This window comes from Pristiophorus japonicus, chromosome 2, assembly GCF_044704955.1.
Source record: "Pristiophorus japonicus isolate sPriJap1 chromosome 2, sPriJap1.hap1, whole genome shotgun sequence".
Classification (NCBI taxonomy): Eukaryota; Metazoa; Chordata; class Chondrichthyes; family Pristiophoridae; genus Pristiophorus; species Pristiophorus japonicus.
Genome location: NC_091978.1, coordinates 239706628 through 239724621, shown reverse-complemented (window position 1 = coordinate 239724621; position 17994 = coordinate 239706628). Strand labels below are relative to the sequence as shown.

The 17994-nt window shown below is 43.5% G+C and overlaps 1 protein-coding gene across 1 annotated transcript in view; it reads left to right on the top strand.

Moving 5' to 3' along the window:
• The window catches only part of fras1 (Fraser extracellular matrix complex subunit 1), a 757390-nt gene that overhangs the window by 581080 nt on the left and 158316 nt on the right, over positions 1-17994 (top strand). Inside the window, exons 40-44 of the mRNA XM_070871094.1 lie at positions 761-923; positions 4987-5119; positions 6730-6920; positions 13811-13964; positions 16698-16961. Coding sequence (XP_070727195.1) covers positions 761-923; positions 4987-5119; positions 6730-6920; positions 13811-13964; positions 16698-16961 — 905 coding nt within the window. The remainder of the gene's footprint in view (positions 1-760; positions 924-4986; positions 5120-6729; positions 6921-13810; positions 13965-16697; positions 16962-17994) is intronic.

Below are 17994 nucleotides of genomic sequence, written 5' to 3'. Positions count from 1 at the left end.
TTATGAGGGGTTTTGAAAGAGTAAGTAGGGAGAAACTATTTCCTCTGGCAAGTGGGTCGATAACTAGAGGTCATAGATTTAAAATAATTTGCAAAAAAACTAAAGGGGAAATGGTGAGAAATTATTTCACACAGTGTTGCTAAGATCTGGAACGCACTACCTGAAAGGGTGGTGGAATCAGATTCCATAGGAACCTTCAAAAGCAATTGGACATGTACATGAAGAGAACTAATTTGCAGGGTTATGGGGAGAAAGCTGGAATGTGGGACACATTAGACTGATCTTTCAAAGAGGCAGCACAGGCTCGACGTGCCGAATGGCCACCTGTGCTATAAGATTCTATGATTCTGTACTGGGATTAGCTTTGAATTGCTCTAGAAAAGAGCCGGCACAGATAGGATGATCTGAATGACCATTTTCTGTGCTGTAAACCACTATGGATCTATTATGAATAAATACCTAAGATGTGTTATTAATGAATTCTGTTTCTGTCATGTAAAATGATGCTAAGCCAAGGGAATATTGAATATCAGTAACTGCTTTGAAGTGTGACTTACTGTTTCATACTAATCTAAATCTTGGCCATGATCAGATTTAGTGTATAGGGGTCACAATGTAACATCTGTTAAATGCTGAGTAACATATTTAACATACATACAGGAAATTTGTAGTTGATAATACAATATATTTGTATTATCTAACCAATAAACAAGAATCTTTGCTTATATTTACTATCTGCGTTACTTGCTTATCTAAACAGATACTCTACAGACTTTGACACTGACGATCAACCCATCACTGATATTTTCCACTTTACTGTCTACGACATCGATAACTACCGCCTCGACAACCAAATGTTTACCATCACTATCACCGCTGCCAAGAATCACTCACCACTTGTTAATGTTGGAGATGAAGTCACTGTAAGTACAAAAACAAGCTAAGGTAGATAACACCAGTGGAATGATTCAGTACAGGATATAAACAACATATCTGTTAACTTGATATGTATATCTCACACTTGCCTGAGTCTGTTCCTGGTGTCTTTCAGTGTGCAGCTCAAAGATCTGCTAAGGCTGTTTGGCACAAGGAACCAAAGTTGTTGCATTGAGATAAATTTTCATTTTTAGCTCTCAGCGGAGAATTTAACTTTAATGGTGCTGGGACGAGAATAAATTTTGACTCAGATAGGGCCATCTAAAACTTTGTGGTCAAAATTGGAGCTTGTTTCACTCGTTTCTCGGCCAATTTTGCAGGTAGGTCTATGTTCCATGTCTGAATATGTCCAATGCCATATTGGCGTAGAAATCCCGGTCAAGGTCTTACCGCGGGCAAACACTGAAAAAAGGACAGAAAACGCACACTTACCTGAAGCTGCTGGGCCCGATCCGGAGGCCTCCCTTGACTGCACATCGCAGCGTGTGCACGTCGGGACATGCGCAGGCCTGGAGCTGGAGTCACATGGCTCTGGGCAGCCAATCAGGTAAAGTATATTCTCATTCATAGTAATAGGAATTTCATAAGTTGAAACTTTTATTGCTATGAATGAGAAACACCCGCAAACACCCAAAACACTAATAAAAAATTGAAAATATACACTACATATTTAAGATTAATTTAAATTAAAGTTATTAATATCTTATTAAAAAAAAATTCAGATTTTTAAAAAGGTTTTTAAATTATGGTTTAAAATAAACTTACCATAGTGGGGAGGGTTTTTAACAATAAAATGTGTTTTTATAATTTTATTTTAACATATTTTTGTGTGTTTTAAAACACTTGCGCCTGTAAAAGTAGGCTATGCGCCTGCTTTTATCAGGCGCAAGAATTTTGAGGACATTTGCTGGGCAAGATATACGTAAATAACGCAATCTTGCCCAAGCAAATGTCCTTGCTCCCGATATGTGTAGGATCTGTCAAGCTCCAGCTTGACAAATCGGAAAAGCCAGTTTTCAGCGCATGCGCATTGCGCGCTGAAAACCGGCTTTTCCGATTCCTTCCCGGGTCCGTAGAAACTTCGGACGGGCCCGGGAAGGCAGGAATTTCTGCCCCTTTGACTCGGGTGATATTTGGGTGTCCCCCGTGGCCATCTTAAACAAGTGTTAGCCCCTCCCGTATACTAATAGGGACAAAATGCCCATTTGAAGGTTCACACTGAAATTAGTCAAAAGCTAGGTGGAGCTTGTGTTGCCCAAACTTCGGTCTAGTTTTTCAGGCATTACCGTGGTCTAAGCAGTGGTCCTTAAAGGGACTGCTGGAGGCCAGAAAAACAATGTAAGTAATGTTTTAAAAACTTACCTGTATGTGTGGCTAGGAGGAGTAGACGTGTTACTGCTCGGTCCACAGCAATACTGCAGGCAGCTGACAGCCTGCACACATCCCCTTCCCCGTCCCCACCCCCCAGGACCTACATGAGGGCCACTACTGTCATCTGAGCCAGAAGATCCTGCTCTGGGCCCGACTGGCGTGCTGCATTGGGACACCCACTTGACACCCACAACTCACCAGAGGCCCGGGAACCATTTGTGGGCGACCTTTGGCCAACCTTTTTGGGCGTGCTTGCAGTCATGCCACCCTTTTCCTGCGCGTAGTCGGTTGCTAACCAATTTCAACTGCAATTTGTCTCATCTAATTTGATTTGTACTTTTACAAGGAACATAAGAACATAAGAAATAGGTTCAGGAGTAGGCCATACGGCTCCTCGAGCCTGCTCCGCCATTCAATAAGATCATGGCTGATCTGATCATGGAGTCAGCTCCACTTCCCCGTCCGCGCCCCATAACCCCTTATCCCCTTATTGTTTAAGAAACTGTCTATTTCTGTCTTAAATTTATTCAATGTCCCAGTGTCCACAGCTCTCTGAGGCAGCAAATTTCACAGATTTACAACCCTCTGAGAGAAGAAATCCCTCCTCATCTCTGTTTTAAATGGGCGGCCTCTTATTCTAAGATCATGCCCCCTAGTTCTAGTCTTCCCCATCAGTGGAAACATCCTCTCTGCATCCACCTTGTCAAGTCCCCTCATAATCTTATACGTTTCGATAAGATCACCTCTCATTCTTCTGAATTCCAATGAGTAGAGGCCCAACCTACTCAACCTTTCCTTATAAGTCAAACCCCTCATCTCCGGAATCAACCTTTTAATAATATATTCTGAAGAGTGTCGCTAACTACAGGGTGCACAACAAATATATGCCAAACATTGAAAATAATAATTCCATTGGGGATGATCTTGCTCTGTTCTTTTTAAAATAAATTCTTGAAGAACTCTCAATTTACAATCTATATTAATGACTTGGATGAAGGGACCGAGTGTAATGTAGCCAGGTTTGCTGATGATACAAAGATGGGTGGGAAAGCAAATTGTGAGGAGGACACAAAAAATCTCCAAAGAGATATAGACAGGCTAAGTGAGTGGGCAAAAATTTGACAGATGCAGTATAATATGGGAAACTGTGAGGTTATCCACTTTGGCAGAAGTAATAGTAAAGCAATTTATAATTTAAATGGAGAAAAATTGCAAAATGCTACAGTACCCGTAAGTTAAAAAACGCCATTTTCCCCAATAAACTTGCTCCAGAGTAATTCAGTTAGGTACGATTTTTTTTAGTTGAGTTTTTTTTTCAAAAGGGGGTGTTCCCAGACACTTACGCCAGCTTTGGCCATTTATGCCACTTTGGCCAGCTAAAACTTACTCCAAATCGACTTAGGTCAACGAATATGGCCGGCTCTGAAAAACATTGCGGGCAGTTAAGAATTTGGCGCAGGTTAATACATTTAAAACACCAAGACTGATAAAGCACTAAATAAAGCACAAAAACTAATAAGCAATCAATCAATAACAAATAAAAAATAAAAGTCCTACCTTTATGCCAGAAACAAGTTTTTTTTAAAGTTCCCCCCCCCCATCAAAACACTCTCCCCCCAACCCCCCCTCCATCAAAACTCTTCCCCCTCTGCCCCTCGTCTCCACCCCCCAGCCCCACAATCAAAACTTTCCTCACTATACAAAGCACAACTATCAATAAATAAAAAATAAAAGTCTTATCTCGGCCCAGGAAGTCAGCGGGCCGGCCGGCCGTTGCGGGAAGCCACTCGGCTGGGGATAAGGGACTGCGAGCATCAGGGCCTGCTCACAGCCCGCAGGACACGCTGGGCAGGTGAGGAGCATGTGCGCAGACTCCACTGCACATGCGCGCAGCTGCCGGCAGTGTTTTCTGCGCTGGGCTGTTGTTCTGCCCACCACTGCACTATGTACGCCACGCTAGAACTTGGCAGAGCGGGCAAGATGGGGCCACCTTTTTTCGGCGCCGTTTCCAGCGCGCAAAGTCGCCGCATTTAGGGTAAGTGCACCGAAAAAAGGGGTTGGGCCCATTCTTCTGAATTCCAATGAGTAGAGGCTCAACATACTCAACCTTTCCTTATAAGTCAACCCCCTTATCCCCAGAATCAACCTAGTGAACCTTCTCTGAACTGCCTCCAAAGTAAGTGTATCCTTTCGTAAATATGGAAACCAAAACTGCACGCAGTATTCCAGGTGTGGCCTCACCAATACCCTGTATAGCTTCAGCAGGCTAAGTGATTTGGCAGATGGAGTATAATGTTGTAAAGTGTGAGGTTATGAATTTTGGCAGAAAAAATCAAAGAGCAAGTTATTATTTAAATTGAGAAAGATTGCAAAGTGCCGCAGTACAGCGGGATCTGGGGGTACTTGTGCATGAAACGAGGACAGTATTTGGTGAAGAGAGATGGACAGTGTTTGGTGGTGAACATACTGGGCCACAATTACACAACTCATAGAAGCTGCCGAACGAGTGGCCTTTGTGAAGGCCTCAGATCAGTTCTGCAGTTTGTCTTTGTGTTCTGGAAAGATGCATGGAGAGGGAAGCAGTGCGAAAATCTGACACCATCAGTCCATTTGAAAGATAGTATGAAGTGGTGGTCATCTCATAGTGTATTTAACAAATTACAATTTTATATTGACTAGGTGGAAGAGGGAGGAAGAATACTGCTGTCGTCGCACAGTATCCTCGCAACAGATCCAGACACCCCACAGAAGGACCTATTAATAAAGATAACCACTGCACCTATGTTTGGCTACATTGAAAATCTGAAAAGAGGTATTTGCACTGAACTTATGTTATCATAGGTTTAAATGAGGGAACTAAGAGAACGGTTTTCTCATATGAACATACAAAAAATGACAGACAGGAAATGATCTACTGGTCCATTCAGCCTGTCCCACATAATACATATGCTCCCCACCACACCCAGAAGCCATAAAAAGCCAGATGTTAAATAAGGAAGGTTACATTTTATGTTCCTCCATTAGACCTCGCCACCTCACACTAGAATCAATCTTGCGTAGTCCACAAACTTGTTGCAAAGGACTTCCTCTCAACCCATGGTATTTGCTCATCCATTTTACTGCTCTTGCTGTTTGACATCTGCTGACAAGTTAAAGGAACAAGCTGTGCTTCTTTTCTATATCCCTTATTCTTCACCTCCACTAAGGAGCAACACTGAGCAAGCTGCTCATTACCCAAAGCATACTGCAACTGGTGCTAATGGAGCAAAATGCCTAGCAGTGCCAGAAACGAGACAGCACAGCATTGGACTTGGTAACTTCATTGCATCACTGTACATGGCAGGAAAATTTGGCAGGACCGCACTATCTTCATGATCTTCACCAGCTTTTCAGATTTAAAATCTACTGTTTGAAATCATCAACAAAGCACATTCAGTAGTGCAGACCAGCAGTGCCTGATCTCTGGCATCATTTAATCTAAAATCCAATACATTGAGGATCTCCTGGCCAATGCTATGCAATTCTAAAGGGAGGTTCAATTTATACAGCAAAACCTAATAATTTGGATGCAGGCAAATGGCAAAACTACTGTGCCTTGAAGAAAACACTGACCTTAAGTTCTGATGTTTACTATTTGAGTTTCAGAAACACCCATGAAATGCAATAACGACTAACTATTTTTGAATATTTGGAGATATATATTAAAAAGAGAGCACTACTTGCCATTGCAACATGGATGCATTTTCCGGTATAACGGCTGTCACGTGTAAAGCTATAGCTGAAATATCAATGAATTAATCTGTTTCACATAAGGGGTTAAAATGCTTTCATGCAATTAAAATATATATTCTCGATTTATGAACCAGGTTCATTTCATTGTAATTTATTTTGAGTATTTGCAGAAATAAACATCATAGCTGAGAGAAATGGAACAAAAAATAGCCCAGTGTTACCAGAGATCAATATTTACCCAAAAACATTTCAAATCTGAGCATTCATTCCAGCTGATCAGCTATAGGTACGAATTTGCTGGAAAGGTAAAAAGTTCTCTCTTTAATAAGGCTCCTTTATTGCATTTTTTATTACATTCAGTGCAGCTTAGCAAGGGGCGAACTCGTGAGTAAACACAGCTATTTCTGCCCGAAATAAACTGAGCATTTAAGACGGTATACCTGGCAACTTTGCAATTGATGTAAATGCAAATGAATAATGGTTATCACTTTTTGGCCGATAAAAGTGACTGCCCGTTTTAAAAGTGGATGTTGTAGATATACTGAATGTAGCCTGCTGTAATCTGCCCAGAGGAGAGAATGGGATCAGCGAGCTGCACTGTCCTTAAACCACCTAATGTCCAGAACATGTCTGTGATATCTTCCAAAGTTGTTAGTTTATTGTGATTTTTTTATTTGGTTCTGTTGACAGAAGGAAGAACTGATCAAGCTGTTATTATCAGCCCTGATGTGCCCTTCTCAGTGCAGGATATTCTCAACAATAATATTTACTACGTGCAGAGTGTCCATCGCAGCATCGAGCCAATTTCAGACGGTTTTGACTTCTTTGTGACCGATGGTGCCATTCGGTCTCCGCATTACCACTTCAACATTATAATTCTGGTAATTGGCTTTCATTGTCCCTCATTGTATATCGAATACAAGTGATGAAGAGACTAAATTATGTCCCTTTTAAAGGAAATACTTTATGGCAACTTGTGGCTATTTTTACTGAAGTGACCAAAATCCAGTTCAGAGGCACTAATGCATTGAAATCACAATTTTAACCTAAAGCGCCGAGCAGAAGGGGGGGTTGTGTTTGGGTCAGACGTTTAATTTGCACCCCGCACGATATTCGACTCCACTGAAGTCAATCAATGTAAAATCAGACTTCCGACTTGAACACGTTCTGTTCTCACTGGGCACATTAGTTTAAAATCGGAGCTTAAGAATCAGGAAACTATTGGATATAGGTCTCATGATGAATCTAAAATTATTTTATGGTGTCTGATCTTTGACAATTTTAGAGCAGTACACCACCCATGATATTATGGCCAATATACCTTTACACTATTCTGTCTTGTCGCCCAATTTCTATCACACCTGTCTGACATGCTTAAACTTATCTATTACACTTACCTGTGATTGAATGCTCCCACCTCACGATTTGCATCGTGATGGTGTTGCCCCACATCATTACCTGATCACTTGATGCTCCTTCCAGCTGCTTCTCCCAATTGTTGTGTATTCCCTCCCAGCAAGAGAAATGTCAAGGCTCTAGAGCAGAGCAGAGTTTTGGGTAAGAATAAGCAGAGTGGGTCAGGAAGGGACAAAGAGTAACAAAGCTAATAGGGCATTACTGCCTAAGGTGACATCAGGGAAAAATAGAAAAAAGTCAAAGCTAAAGACACTATATCTGAATGCGTAAAGCATTCGCAAAAAAAGATGAATTAGTAGCGCAGATAGAAATTAATAGATTTGATCTAATAGCCATTATGGAGACGTGGTTGCAAAGTGACCAAGGTTAGGAACTAAATATTCCAGAATACTTAACTTTTAGAATGGAAAAGGAGGAGGGGTAGCCCTGATAATAAAAGACAGTAGAGCGAAAAGATCTTAGCTCAGGAAATCAAGGAGCAGAATCAGTTTGGGTGGAGCTAAGAAACAGCAGGGGGCAGAAAACATTGGTGGGAGTTGTTTAAAGGCTCCCAAACAATAGTGGTAATGTAAGGCACAATAAAAATTACGAAATTAGAGTTGCATGCAATAAAGGTAAAACAATAATCATGGGGGACTTTAATCTACATATAGAGTGGGAAAACCAAGTTTGCAGTAAGAGTGTGGAATGTACACAAGATGGTTTTCTAGATCAATATGTTGAGAAACCAACTGGAAAACAGGCTATTTTAGATCTAGTATTGTGCAATGAGAAAGGGTTAATTAATAACCTTGTAGTAAAGGGACCCTTAGAGAAGAGTGACCATAATATGATAGAATTTTACATTAAGTTTGAAAGTGATTTAGTTAAATCCAAAACTAGGATCTTAAATCTAAACAAAGGAAACTACATGGGTATGAGGGGAGAGATGGCTAAGGTAGATTGGGAAATGACATTAAAAGATATGATGGTAGATAAGCAATGGCTAGCATTTAAAGAATACATCATTTACAACAAATATACATTCCTTTAAGGCACAAAAACCCCACAGGAAAAATAGTCCAACCTTGGCTAATAAGAGAAGTTAAAGATCATATTAGATCAAAGGAAGAGGCTTATAATGTTGGCAAAAGGAGCAGTAAGCCTGAGGATTGGAGGATTTTTGAATTCAGCAAGGGAGGACCAAGAAATTGATTAAAAAAAAGGGAAAATAGAATGTGAGAGTAAATGAGCGAGAGACATAAAAACGACTGTAAAAGCTTCTATAGGTATGTAAAAAGGAAAAGATTAGCAAAAGTAAATGTGGGTCCCCTATAGGCTGAGACAGGAGAAATTATAATGGGGAATAAGGAAAAGGCAGAGAAATTAAAGAATATTAAGGGAATCATGGGATATCGGGATAGTGCAGGAAAGTGGAGTTGAGGTAGAAGATCAGCCATGATCTTATTGAATGGCGGAGCAAGCTCAGGGGGCCGAATGGCCTAATCCTTCTTCTAATTCTCATGTTATGTTCTTATGTTCTCCCTTCCTGTTGCTATCCTTGTGAGTAGACTCTTCGATCCATGATCCCAGCTGTGACCCAAGACCTGGTTTTAAATTCTTTAAGGTTCTTGCTACACTTTTACTGAGGTAGCAAAAGTGCAATAAGATTCTAAGATAATAAAAGTGCAGTAAGTGCTTTAAAGAACGAAGGCCAGTTTAAGGGTCATGGCTTTTGTCACGAGTTTCCAAAAACAGCTGTCCTAGCGCTGAGCTGAGACCCATGTCTTAGTTATTTAAAAAATATAGTACCTTTATATTGTAAATGTGGACATTCAGTATAGAATGTACAACACAGAAACAGGCCATTTGGTCCAACTGGTCCATGCCAATGTTTGTGCTCCACACGAGCCTCCTCCCACTTTCTTCATCTAACCCAACAGCATGACATGTATTCCTTTCTCCCTCATGTGGTTATCTCCCTTCTCCTTAAATGCATCAATGCATCAATGCTATTTGCTTCAACTGCTCCTTGTGGCAGTGAGTTCCACATTCTAACTACTCTCTGGGTAAAGATGTTTCTTCTGAATTCCTTATTGGATGCATTAGTGACTATCTTATATTTATGGCCCCTAGTTTTGGTCCCCTGCACAAGTGGAAACATCTTCTCCATATCTACTCTATCAAATCCTTTCATAGGGCCCAATTTTGGCCATGACTTGCATCAATTTTTTTGGAGTAAGTTGTTTTTTCTGGCGTAAGTTTAAAAAATGCCATTTTCCCCCCAAAATTTGCTCCAGAGAAAGTCAGTTAGGTACAATTTTTTTAAGGTCAGTTTTTTTTTTCAAAAGGGGGCGTTCCAGACACTTAACGTCAGTTTTGGCCATTTATGCCACTTTGGCCAGCAAAACCTTACTCCAAATCGACTTAGGTCAGCGTATGTGGCCAGCTCTGAAAAACCTTGTGGGCAATGAAGAAAAAGCAGCGCACATTTGGCAGACGTTAGGGCAGGGATAGGGGAGGGAAGGGAACTGGAGAGGACCTCAACAACCAAGCACCAAACACTGCAAGGAAAAGCTCAAACAATTAAAATACTAATAAAAATGAAGTAAATCCTACCAGAGAAATGCGAGCTGCTGGTCGCGATGTCACGGGGGGGGGGTGAGGGAGCCAGAGAAAGAGAGAGAGAGATGCTGGTATACAAAACACTCTTTCTCTCCCCGCCCCCCCAAAACACTCTTTCTCTCCCCCCCGCAAAACTCTCCTCCTCCCCCCCCATACAATCTTTCTCTCCTCACCCCCCCCCCCCAATACACTCATTCACTCCCCCCCCCCAAAAAAAAAACTCTCCTCCTCCTCTACCCCCACCCCCCCCTCAAAAAATCTCCTCCTACCCTCCCCCAAATCAAAACTCTCAAGCACACACAACCACGAAATAAAAAATAGAACCGAAGTCCTACCTCACCCGGGAACTCAGCGGGCCGGCCGGTGCGGGAGGCCACTCGGTCGGGGATAGGGTGCGGCGAGATCGGGCGTCCATTCGGCCGGGGATAGGGGTTGCGAGCATCGGGTCCTGCTCACAGCCCACAGGATGCGCTGGGAGGATAGGAGCATGCACGCAGCTCTCACTGAGCATGTGCGCAGGTGCTGGCAGTGCTTTCTGCACTGGCCTGTTGCTCCGCGCCCCCCCCCCCCCCATCCCCTTCAGACTGCACGCCACGCCACGACTCCGGGGACTCTGAAGAGCGGCCAGGATGGGGCCCCTTTTTTCTGGCGCCCTTTCCAGCGCGCAAAGTCGGCATGCTTCAGGTCAGTGCGCCGAAAAACCGGCTTGGGCAATGGTGGTCCCTACATCTTTAAGACCTCTATTAGGTCATCCCTCAGCCTTCTCTTTTCTAGAGAAAAGAGACCCAGCCTGTTCATCCTTTCCTGTTAGGTATAACCTCTCATTTCAGGTACAGTATCATCCTTGTAAATCCTTTTTACACCTGCTTCAGTGCGTCTATATCCTGTTTATAATATGGAGACCAGAACAGTGCACGGTACTCCAAGTGTGGTCTAACCAAGGATCTTAACAAGTTTAACCGAAGTTCTCTCCTCTTCAATTCTATCCCTCTGGAAATAAACCCCAGTGCTTTGTTTGTTTTTTTTGTAGCCTTATTAACCTGTGTCGCTACTTTTAGTGATTTGTGAATCTGTCCCCCCACATCTCTTTGCTCCTCTACCCCATTTAGACTTATTTTCCAAGGAGTAGGTGGTCTCCATGTTCTTTCTACCAAAATGCATCATCTCACACTTTTGTGCATTAAGGTCTTTAAATAACTGAAGCAGGCTACCTAACTTACTACTTGGAAGGGACTCTTCTAAGACATCTTTGGGGAGGGGCGGGGCGCGGGGAGGTGGGGAGGAAATTCACCTTCATCCCCACGCCAAAAATACTACCGGACCCAAACCTTCAACACTACCACATACCAGGCCCTCCCTAATAATTACTCACTTTAATCCTCCCAGACCGAAGGCCCCTCCGCAATTATCCCACTACTTCTGTGTTGCACAGCCTCCTTCCTTGCTACCGAATCCCACACTCCGCCACCAGTGACCCTACAATGCATGGAGCCACACACCCACTTCCTGAATAATCCCAAACTAAAATCCACCTCCCATTGCTTCCAGACCCTAGTCACAGCAGAGAAACAGAAGTAGGCCATTCAGCCCTTTGACCCTGTTCTGCCATTCAGCTGGATCATGGCTGATCTGTTCCTCAATCCCATTTGCCCACATTTGCTTGATATTCCTTCATACCTTTAACTAAATCTACTGATCTCAATCTTGACAATTTCAGTTGACCCAGCATCCACAGATTTTTTTTGGGGGAAGAGTTCCAGATTTCCACTACATTATGTGTGATAAATTGCTTCCTGATTTCACTTCTAAGTAGCCAACAATTACAAACCTTGCAATCCCCTCCGATTGGTTTTTACCCCCACCCATGCCCTGGATGCCCTGCCCATTAATTTCATGCCCAATAATCTTCATCCCCAATGCTTTCACCCCCTAACACTTCCACATCTCCAGACCCTCCTGTACCAATGTCACTCCCCAGGAGCACACTTCTAATATACCATTGCCAACCCCGAAAGCCCCTCTCACTACTTCAAAGCGCATGGACTTTCCCTTCCTAGTACTCCCACGTCCCAGCACGTTTCTCCCAAAATGACCCTCCTACTGCTCCCAGACCCTCCCAATCCTACCAAATTAAATGACCACCCCCTCCCTCCCCAGTTGTGTTACATGCCTCCTACCCACTATGTATGTTGTCTTACTGTCTTCCTGGGTTTCCTGGACTAAAAAAAATGTAAGTCATATAACAAAGCGCACAGCTCAACAATAATAATCAAGCTCAATGCTTTCCAATTTCTATGAAAGTATGGACATAATTGCATAATTTTAATCTGAAATAACCGCTAACACTCCCATAATATGCTGCGTAATAAAAATCAGTTTATTTTATTGAGTCAGTTTAAATCAATGACCTTGATAATATATTGCAGGTTACATGGAATAAAGCTCACTGTAAGCCAGTACATAACCACTTATTATTTATTAAGAATATTGCCCTGAAAAGGGGTAATAAACGGATGTGGGAACAGGATGAACACATGGTCTATTACAAAAAGAAAATAGAGGCACTGGAGAATGTGCAAAAGAGATTTACAAGGATAATACGAGAGATTATAACTATCAGGAAAGACTGAACAGACTGGGTCTCTTTTCTTTAGAAAAGAAAAGGTTGAAGGCTGACTTAATAGCGGTCATTATGCGTGGGTGTAATAGGGCAAGCATAGAGAAGATGTTTCCACTTGTGGGGCAGTCCAAAACTAGAGGTCATAAGTTTAAGATAGTCACTAATAAATCCAGTTTGTTTATCCAGAGAATGGTATGTGGAACTTGCTGCCACATAGAGTAGGTGAGACGAAAAGCATAGATGCATTTAAGGGGACTCTAGATAAGTACTTGAGGGAGAAGGGATTAGAAGAACATGTTGATAGGGTTGGATGAAGAAGGGTGGGAGGAGTTTCATGTTGCACAGACCAGATGGGCCGAATGACCTGTTTCTGTGCTCTAGATTCTGTGTAATTCTCTTGAGTCAGTGAACAAAACGTAGAGGTCAAGAGTTTAGGAGGCCGAAATTGCCCTCTGCCCCATTTGGGACGGATAATTCAAATTAACTGGCGGGCCGATTGCAGAGTTGGCCGACAATTAAAATAAAATGGCGGCCACAGCGGAGTGCCCTCCCATTTAAGGGTGGGCGACGCCCAACCACTGGCAGCTTCCCACCATGCGAAGCTGTCAGGGGGCGCTGACTAGTGGCGGCTGTGCTCCTGCGGGGCAATTTCCCCCGCAGAGTGGAAAGGGGTCAGCACGTGCCTGACAACAGGTTGGAGCACCGGGCGGGGTGGAAACATGGGGCGTGGCAGAAACGGAGGCAATTCCGCGTGGGTTGGACCATCCACCTGCCCCCGGTCGGAAAGGCCTCTGAGAGGAGGTAACGGGCCTTAAAGAAAGGGGCAAATTACCCCCTAGATCTCTACACTGGGGTTTACCATTATACTGATGATCTGATGAAGGGTCATCGATCGACCTGAAACCTTAACTCTGTTTCTCTCTCCACACATGCTGATGACCTGCTGAGTATTTCCAACATTTTCTGTTTTTATTTACCGTTATAATGTTTAATGGAGTTTTCATCACGCTTCAGCATTACATTGTGTGTGCAAGCCATTGTTCCCAACTGTTAACTATAAAGACATTATTCTACATATATATATTATCAAAAGGACAGATATGAATTCATTTTCCCTGTTTCTCCCTCCAGCCGAAGAACGATGAACCTCCCAAAATGACTGTTGAAGCTGTGCAAGTAAAGGAAGGAGCTGGTGTAGTGATCAGAAACACCTCACTTAATCTGCTCGACCTGGACACGCCAGAGAATGAACTGGTTTTAAGAGTGACTAAAAAACCCAGCCATGGTAAGCCCATGGGCAGGTCTCAATCAGCCATTTGGCAGTGCATTTGCCATGTGAACCATTTGGGAGCTTTTGGTTTATGGTGTATTTTAATGCTAGTAAATTAACTGAATAAAACATATTCAATAATTTGAGCATCTGAATGCATCATAATAATTCCATGGCATACAACCAAAGAACCATAGAGGAGGCGGGGCCAGGGGTAGGAGTAATGCAGGTGAAGGGTGGAGAAACGGTTGCTTATTATAGTCCATACTTATATAATTTTTGAAAACACTCTCTAAATTACTTTGGAATGATGTAAATTAGTTGAATGTCCTTTTGTTCTAATGATCAATTTTCTCCCCTCCCCATCGACCCTCTCCTGAAGGTGTTGATTCTTTGGTGGGCTACTTGTTAACAGATCCTTCTGTGAAGTAGTTGTTGTTCATGTGTGAGCAATGACAGTGAGTGTCAACAGGTTGTTCGATTGTAGCAAACATCCTGTCCTCACACACTGTACTTTCCAGCAGGGGATGATGGGAACCAGAAATCTTGCCTCTCTTCCCTTTCCTAACCTGGGTTTTGACTGGCCAAGTGTAGTGTCCCTATTGCTGCTCCAGATGTGATCACTTAACGCAGCACACACTGAGGATCAAACCTTGGACTTCTGGGGGCCGAAATTGCCCTTCTCCATAAGCACCATTACCGCCTCTAAGAGGCGGGAATGGAGCAGAGAGGCCTTACCGACCGGGGGCAGATGGATGGGCAGATCCAACCGAAGTTCCCCCCAGGCTGGAAGCGTCGTTCATACGCAGACCCCTTACCAACTGGCGGCGATCCGCTTTCCGACCCTTGTACGGAATTGCCCCGCGGGAGCGGCAGCGCCGCCGGTTGGTGCCACTGACAGCTTTCCCCAGTGGGGAGCTGTCTGCGGCTGTGTCGGCGACACCATATTAGTATTTATTGTCGGCCGACTGCCGGGTCAGGCCGACAATTATGCCCATGGGTTTGGCCACGCCACCAACAGACAGCTTGGCATCCCCTCTTGGGTGCCAGGCCACTGGCCTGGCCGAAACCCTCCCTGGCAGTCCAGGGTTTGGCACTAATGTGGCTGCAGAGTTCAGAGCGACCCTCCCCTTTAACCGAAGGGGAGGGATGTTATGCCACAACGTGCTGACAACTTGGAGTGACGGCTGTTCCGACCCACCTGCACTTCCGACCTGCTGACGACGGCCGCACCGACCCGCTCGCGCTTCCGCCTCACTGATGACTGCAACACTGCTCCAACCGGGTTAAAAACATAAAGTCCTGAATTTTGGCAGATCATCTGCCCCATGCATTGGGGCGGACAGAAAACTTACAAAACGGCAAGTGCGCCCCATTTGGGGCAGAGGGCAATCTCAGCCCCCTGGTCTCTGTCACTTAAGAATGGTGACTTTAACTCTTTTCTTATTTCTAATCATTTTATGTTTATTTCACATTTGAATTACTTAACATAGGTGCATCCTTGAAGATTATCAAACTAACCCATGTCCTTTGGCTGTTGGATTTTTCTTGGAGCATTCACTCATCTCTGTTCAGCAGTACGTCTACTAATGTCCACAAGCTGATGTGTGTCCTGGTTCTACAATCAACACCTTTTTTCTAAATAGTTAATTTACTTTTCTCGTCTCCCTCATAGTCTTCCTAAACCAAACACCTTTCCCACATGACCAGATGAACCTGAGATCTTCTCGCAGGCCTCAGTCAGTGCTGCTTTCCAGTTGGTTCTGTGGGCAGTGTGGAATCGACGACTTCGTCTGTCACACTGTTTGACATCCAATCTTGGATAAGTCTTAACTTCCTTGAGCTCAACCTTGGGAAGTCCAGAGCCATTATCTTTGACCCCTGCCACAAACTCCACTGTCTGGCCCCCTCCCCAGCCACTCTCTCAGGCTGAACCAGACTGTGTGCAATGTGGGTGACTTATTCAACCCTGAGTTGAGCTTAAGATCCTATTGTAAAAGCTGCATCTTCCACCTCCACAACATTGCCCGCCCACGCTTGTTTGTGCCTTCAACACCTCCAAATTCAGCCACTCTATCACGCGCTCTCCTTGTTCACTTCCCATCCACTACACTCCGTAAACTCCAAAATGCTGCCGCGCGTTTCCTGTCCCCACCAATTTCCGCTCACCCTTCACTCCTGTCCATATTGACTTACATTGGATCCCTGTCCCCCAAATCCTCGCATTTAAAATCTCCTTCCTTATCTTTACGACAGAGCCCTCAGCTGCCAGGATCCTACTTTCTGGAATACCCTCCCTCAACGCTTCAACCTCTCCCCCACTTAAAAACTTCATCAAACCCCTTCTCTTCATCCACGATGCAAGCTATTGGTCACCCTTTTTAATTGCTCCTTTCCTGGCTTGGTATCCATTTTCTATATATCAATTTGTGAATCACCTTGGAACATTTTTCTTTACATTAAAGGCGCTCTATAAATGCAACTTACTGCTAAGAGTTGCATGAGATCAGCCTGGAGTAACTAACCCTTTCCCTTTCCTTTGGAGAAGTGCCTGACTTTTGCTCGCTGATTTCCCATTACAAAATGGAGTAAATACTGGCAGGGACACGATACGCTGAATGGCCTCCTTCTGGTCACATACATTGGCGCTTCAACACTTTGTGCTACTGTAATGCTCTTAGCATTCTTAAAAGTATGAAACAGGTGCTGGTTGAATAAATATTTATTTATTTTAATTCACTAAAACAGGCAAACTACGGAAAAGGCAGTTTTATTCAGAGCCTCTGGAAAATGGCCGTGTACTGACACAAGGCTCCTCCTTCACGTACCAGGATGTGTTGGATGAACTAATTGTTTACACCCATGATGGGACCAACATACAGTCAGATGAGTTCCGCTTCGCCTTTACAGATGGCCTGTACACAGAGAATGGGAAAATGGAGTTCTATGTGGAAAAGCAGAAGAATGAGGCACCAAGATTAATCATCAACCGTGGCCTACAGTTCTCAGCAGGTAAGAATAAAAGTTCCATGAATCTGGACAACTCTTAGAGGGTGAATTTCTGTGGGGGTTCTCCCAGTTGTCCACTGTAACTTTGGTGGAAGAGCGGCTGAAACCTTGGACATCTATTTAGGAGGGGGAAATAGAGTATGAGAGGAAGCTTGCAGGGAACATAAAAACTGACTGCAAAAGCTTCCATAGATATGTGAAGACAAAAAGATTAGTGAAGACCAACGTAGGTCCTTTGCAGTCAGAATCAGGTGAATTTATAATGGGGAACAAAAAAATGGCGGACCAATTGAACAAATACTTCGGTTCTGTCTTCACTAAGGAAGACACAACTAACCTTCCAGAAATACAAGGGGTTCGAGGATCCAGCAAAAAGGAGGAACTGAAGGAAATCCTTATTCGTCAGGAAAATGTGTTAGGGAAATTGATGAGATTAAAGGCCGATAAATCCCTAGGGCCTGATAGGCTGCATCCCAGAGTACTTAAGGAAGTGGCCCTAGAAATAGTGGATGCATTGGTCATCATTTTCCAACATTCTATTGACTCTGGATCAGTTCCTATGGACTGGAGGGTAGCTAATGTAACACCACTTTTTAAAAAAGGAGGGAGAGAGAAAACAGGGAATTATAGACCGGTTAGCCTGACATCAGGAGTGGGGAAAATGTTGGAATCAATTATTCAAGATGAAATAGCAGCGCATTTGGAAAGCTGTGACAGGATCGGTCCAAAAGTCAGCATGGATTTATGAAGGGGAAATCATGCTTGATAAATCTTCTAGAATTTTTTGAGGATGTAACTAGTAGAGTGGACAAGGGAGAACCAGTGGGAAAGGCTTTTGACAAGGTCCCACACAAGATATTAGTGTGCAAAATTAAAGCACATGGTATTGGGGGTAACGTATTGACGTGGATAAAAAAGTGGTTGGTAGACAGGAAGCAGAAAGTCGGAATAAACGGGTCCTTTTCAGAATGGCAGGCAGTGACCAATGGGGTGCCATTGGGTTCAGTGCTGGGACCCCAGCTATTTACAATATACA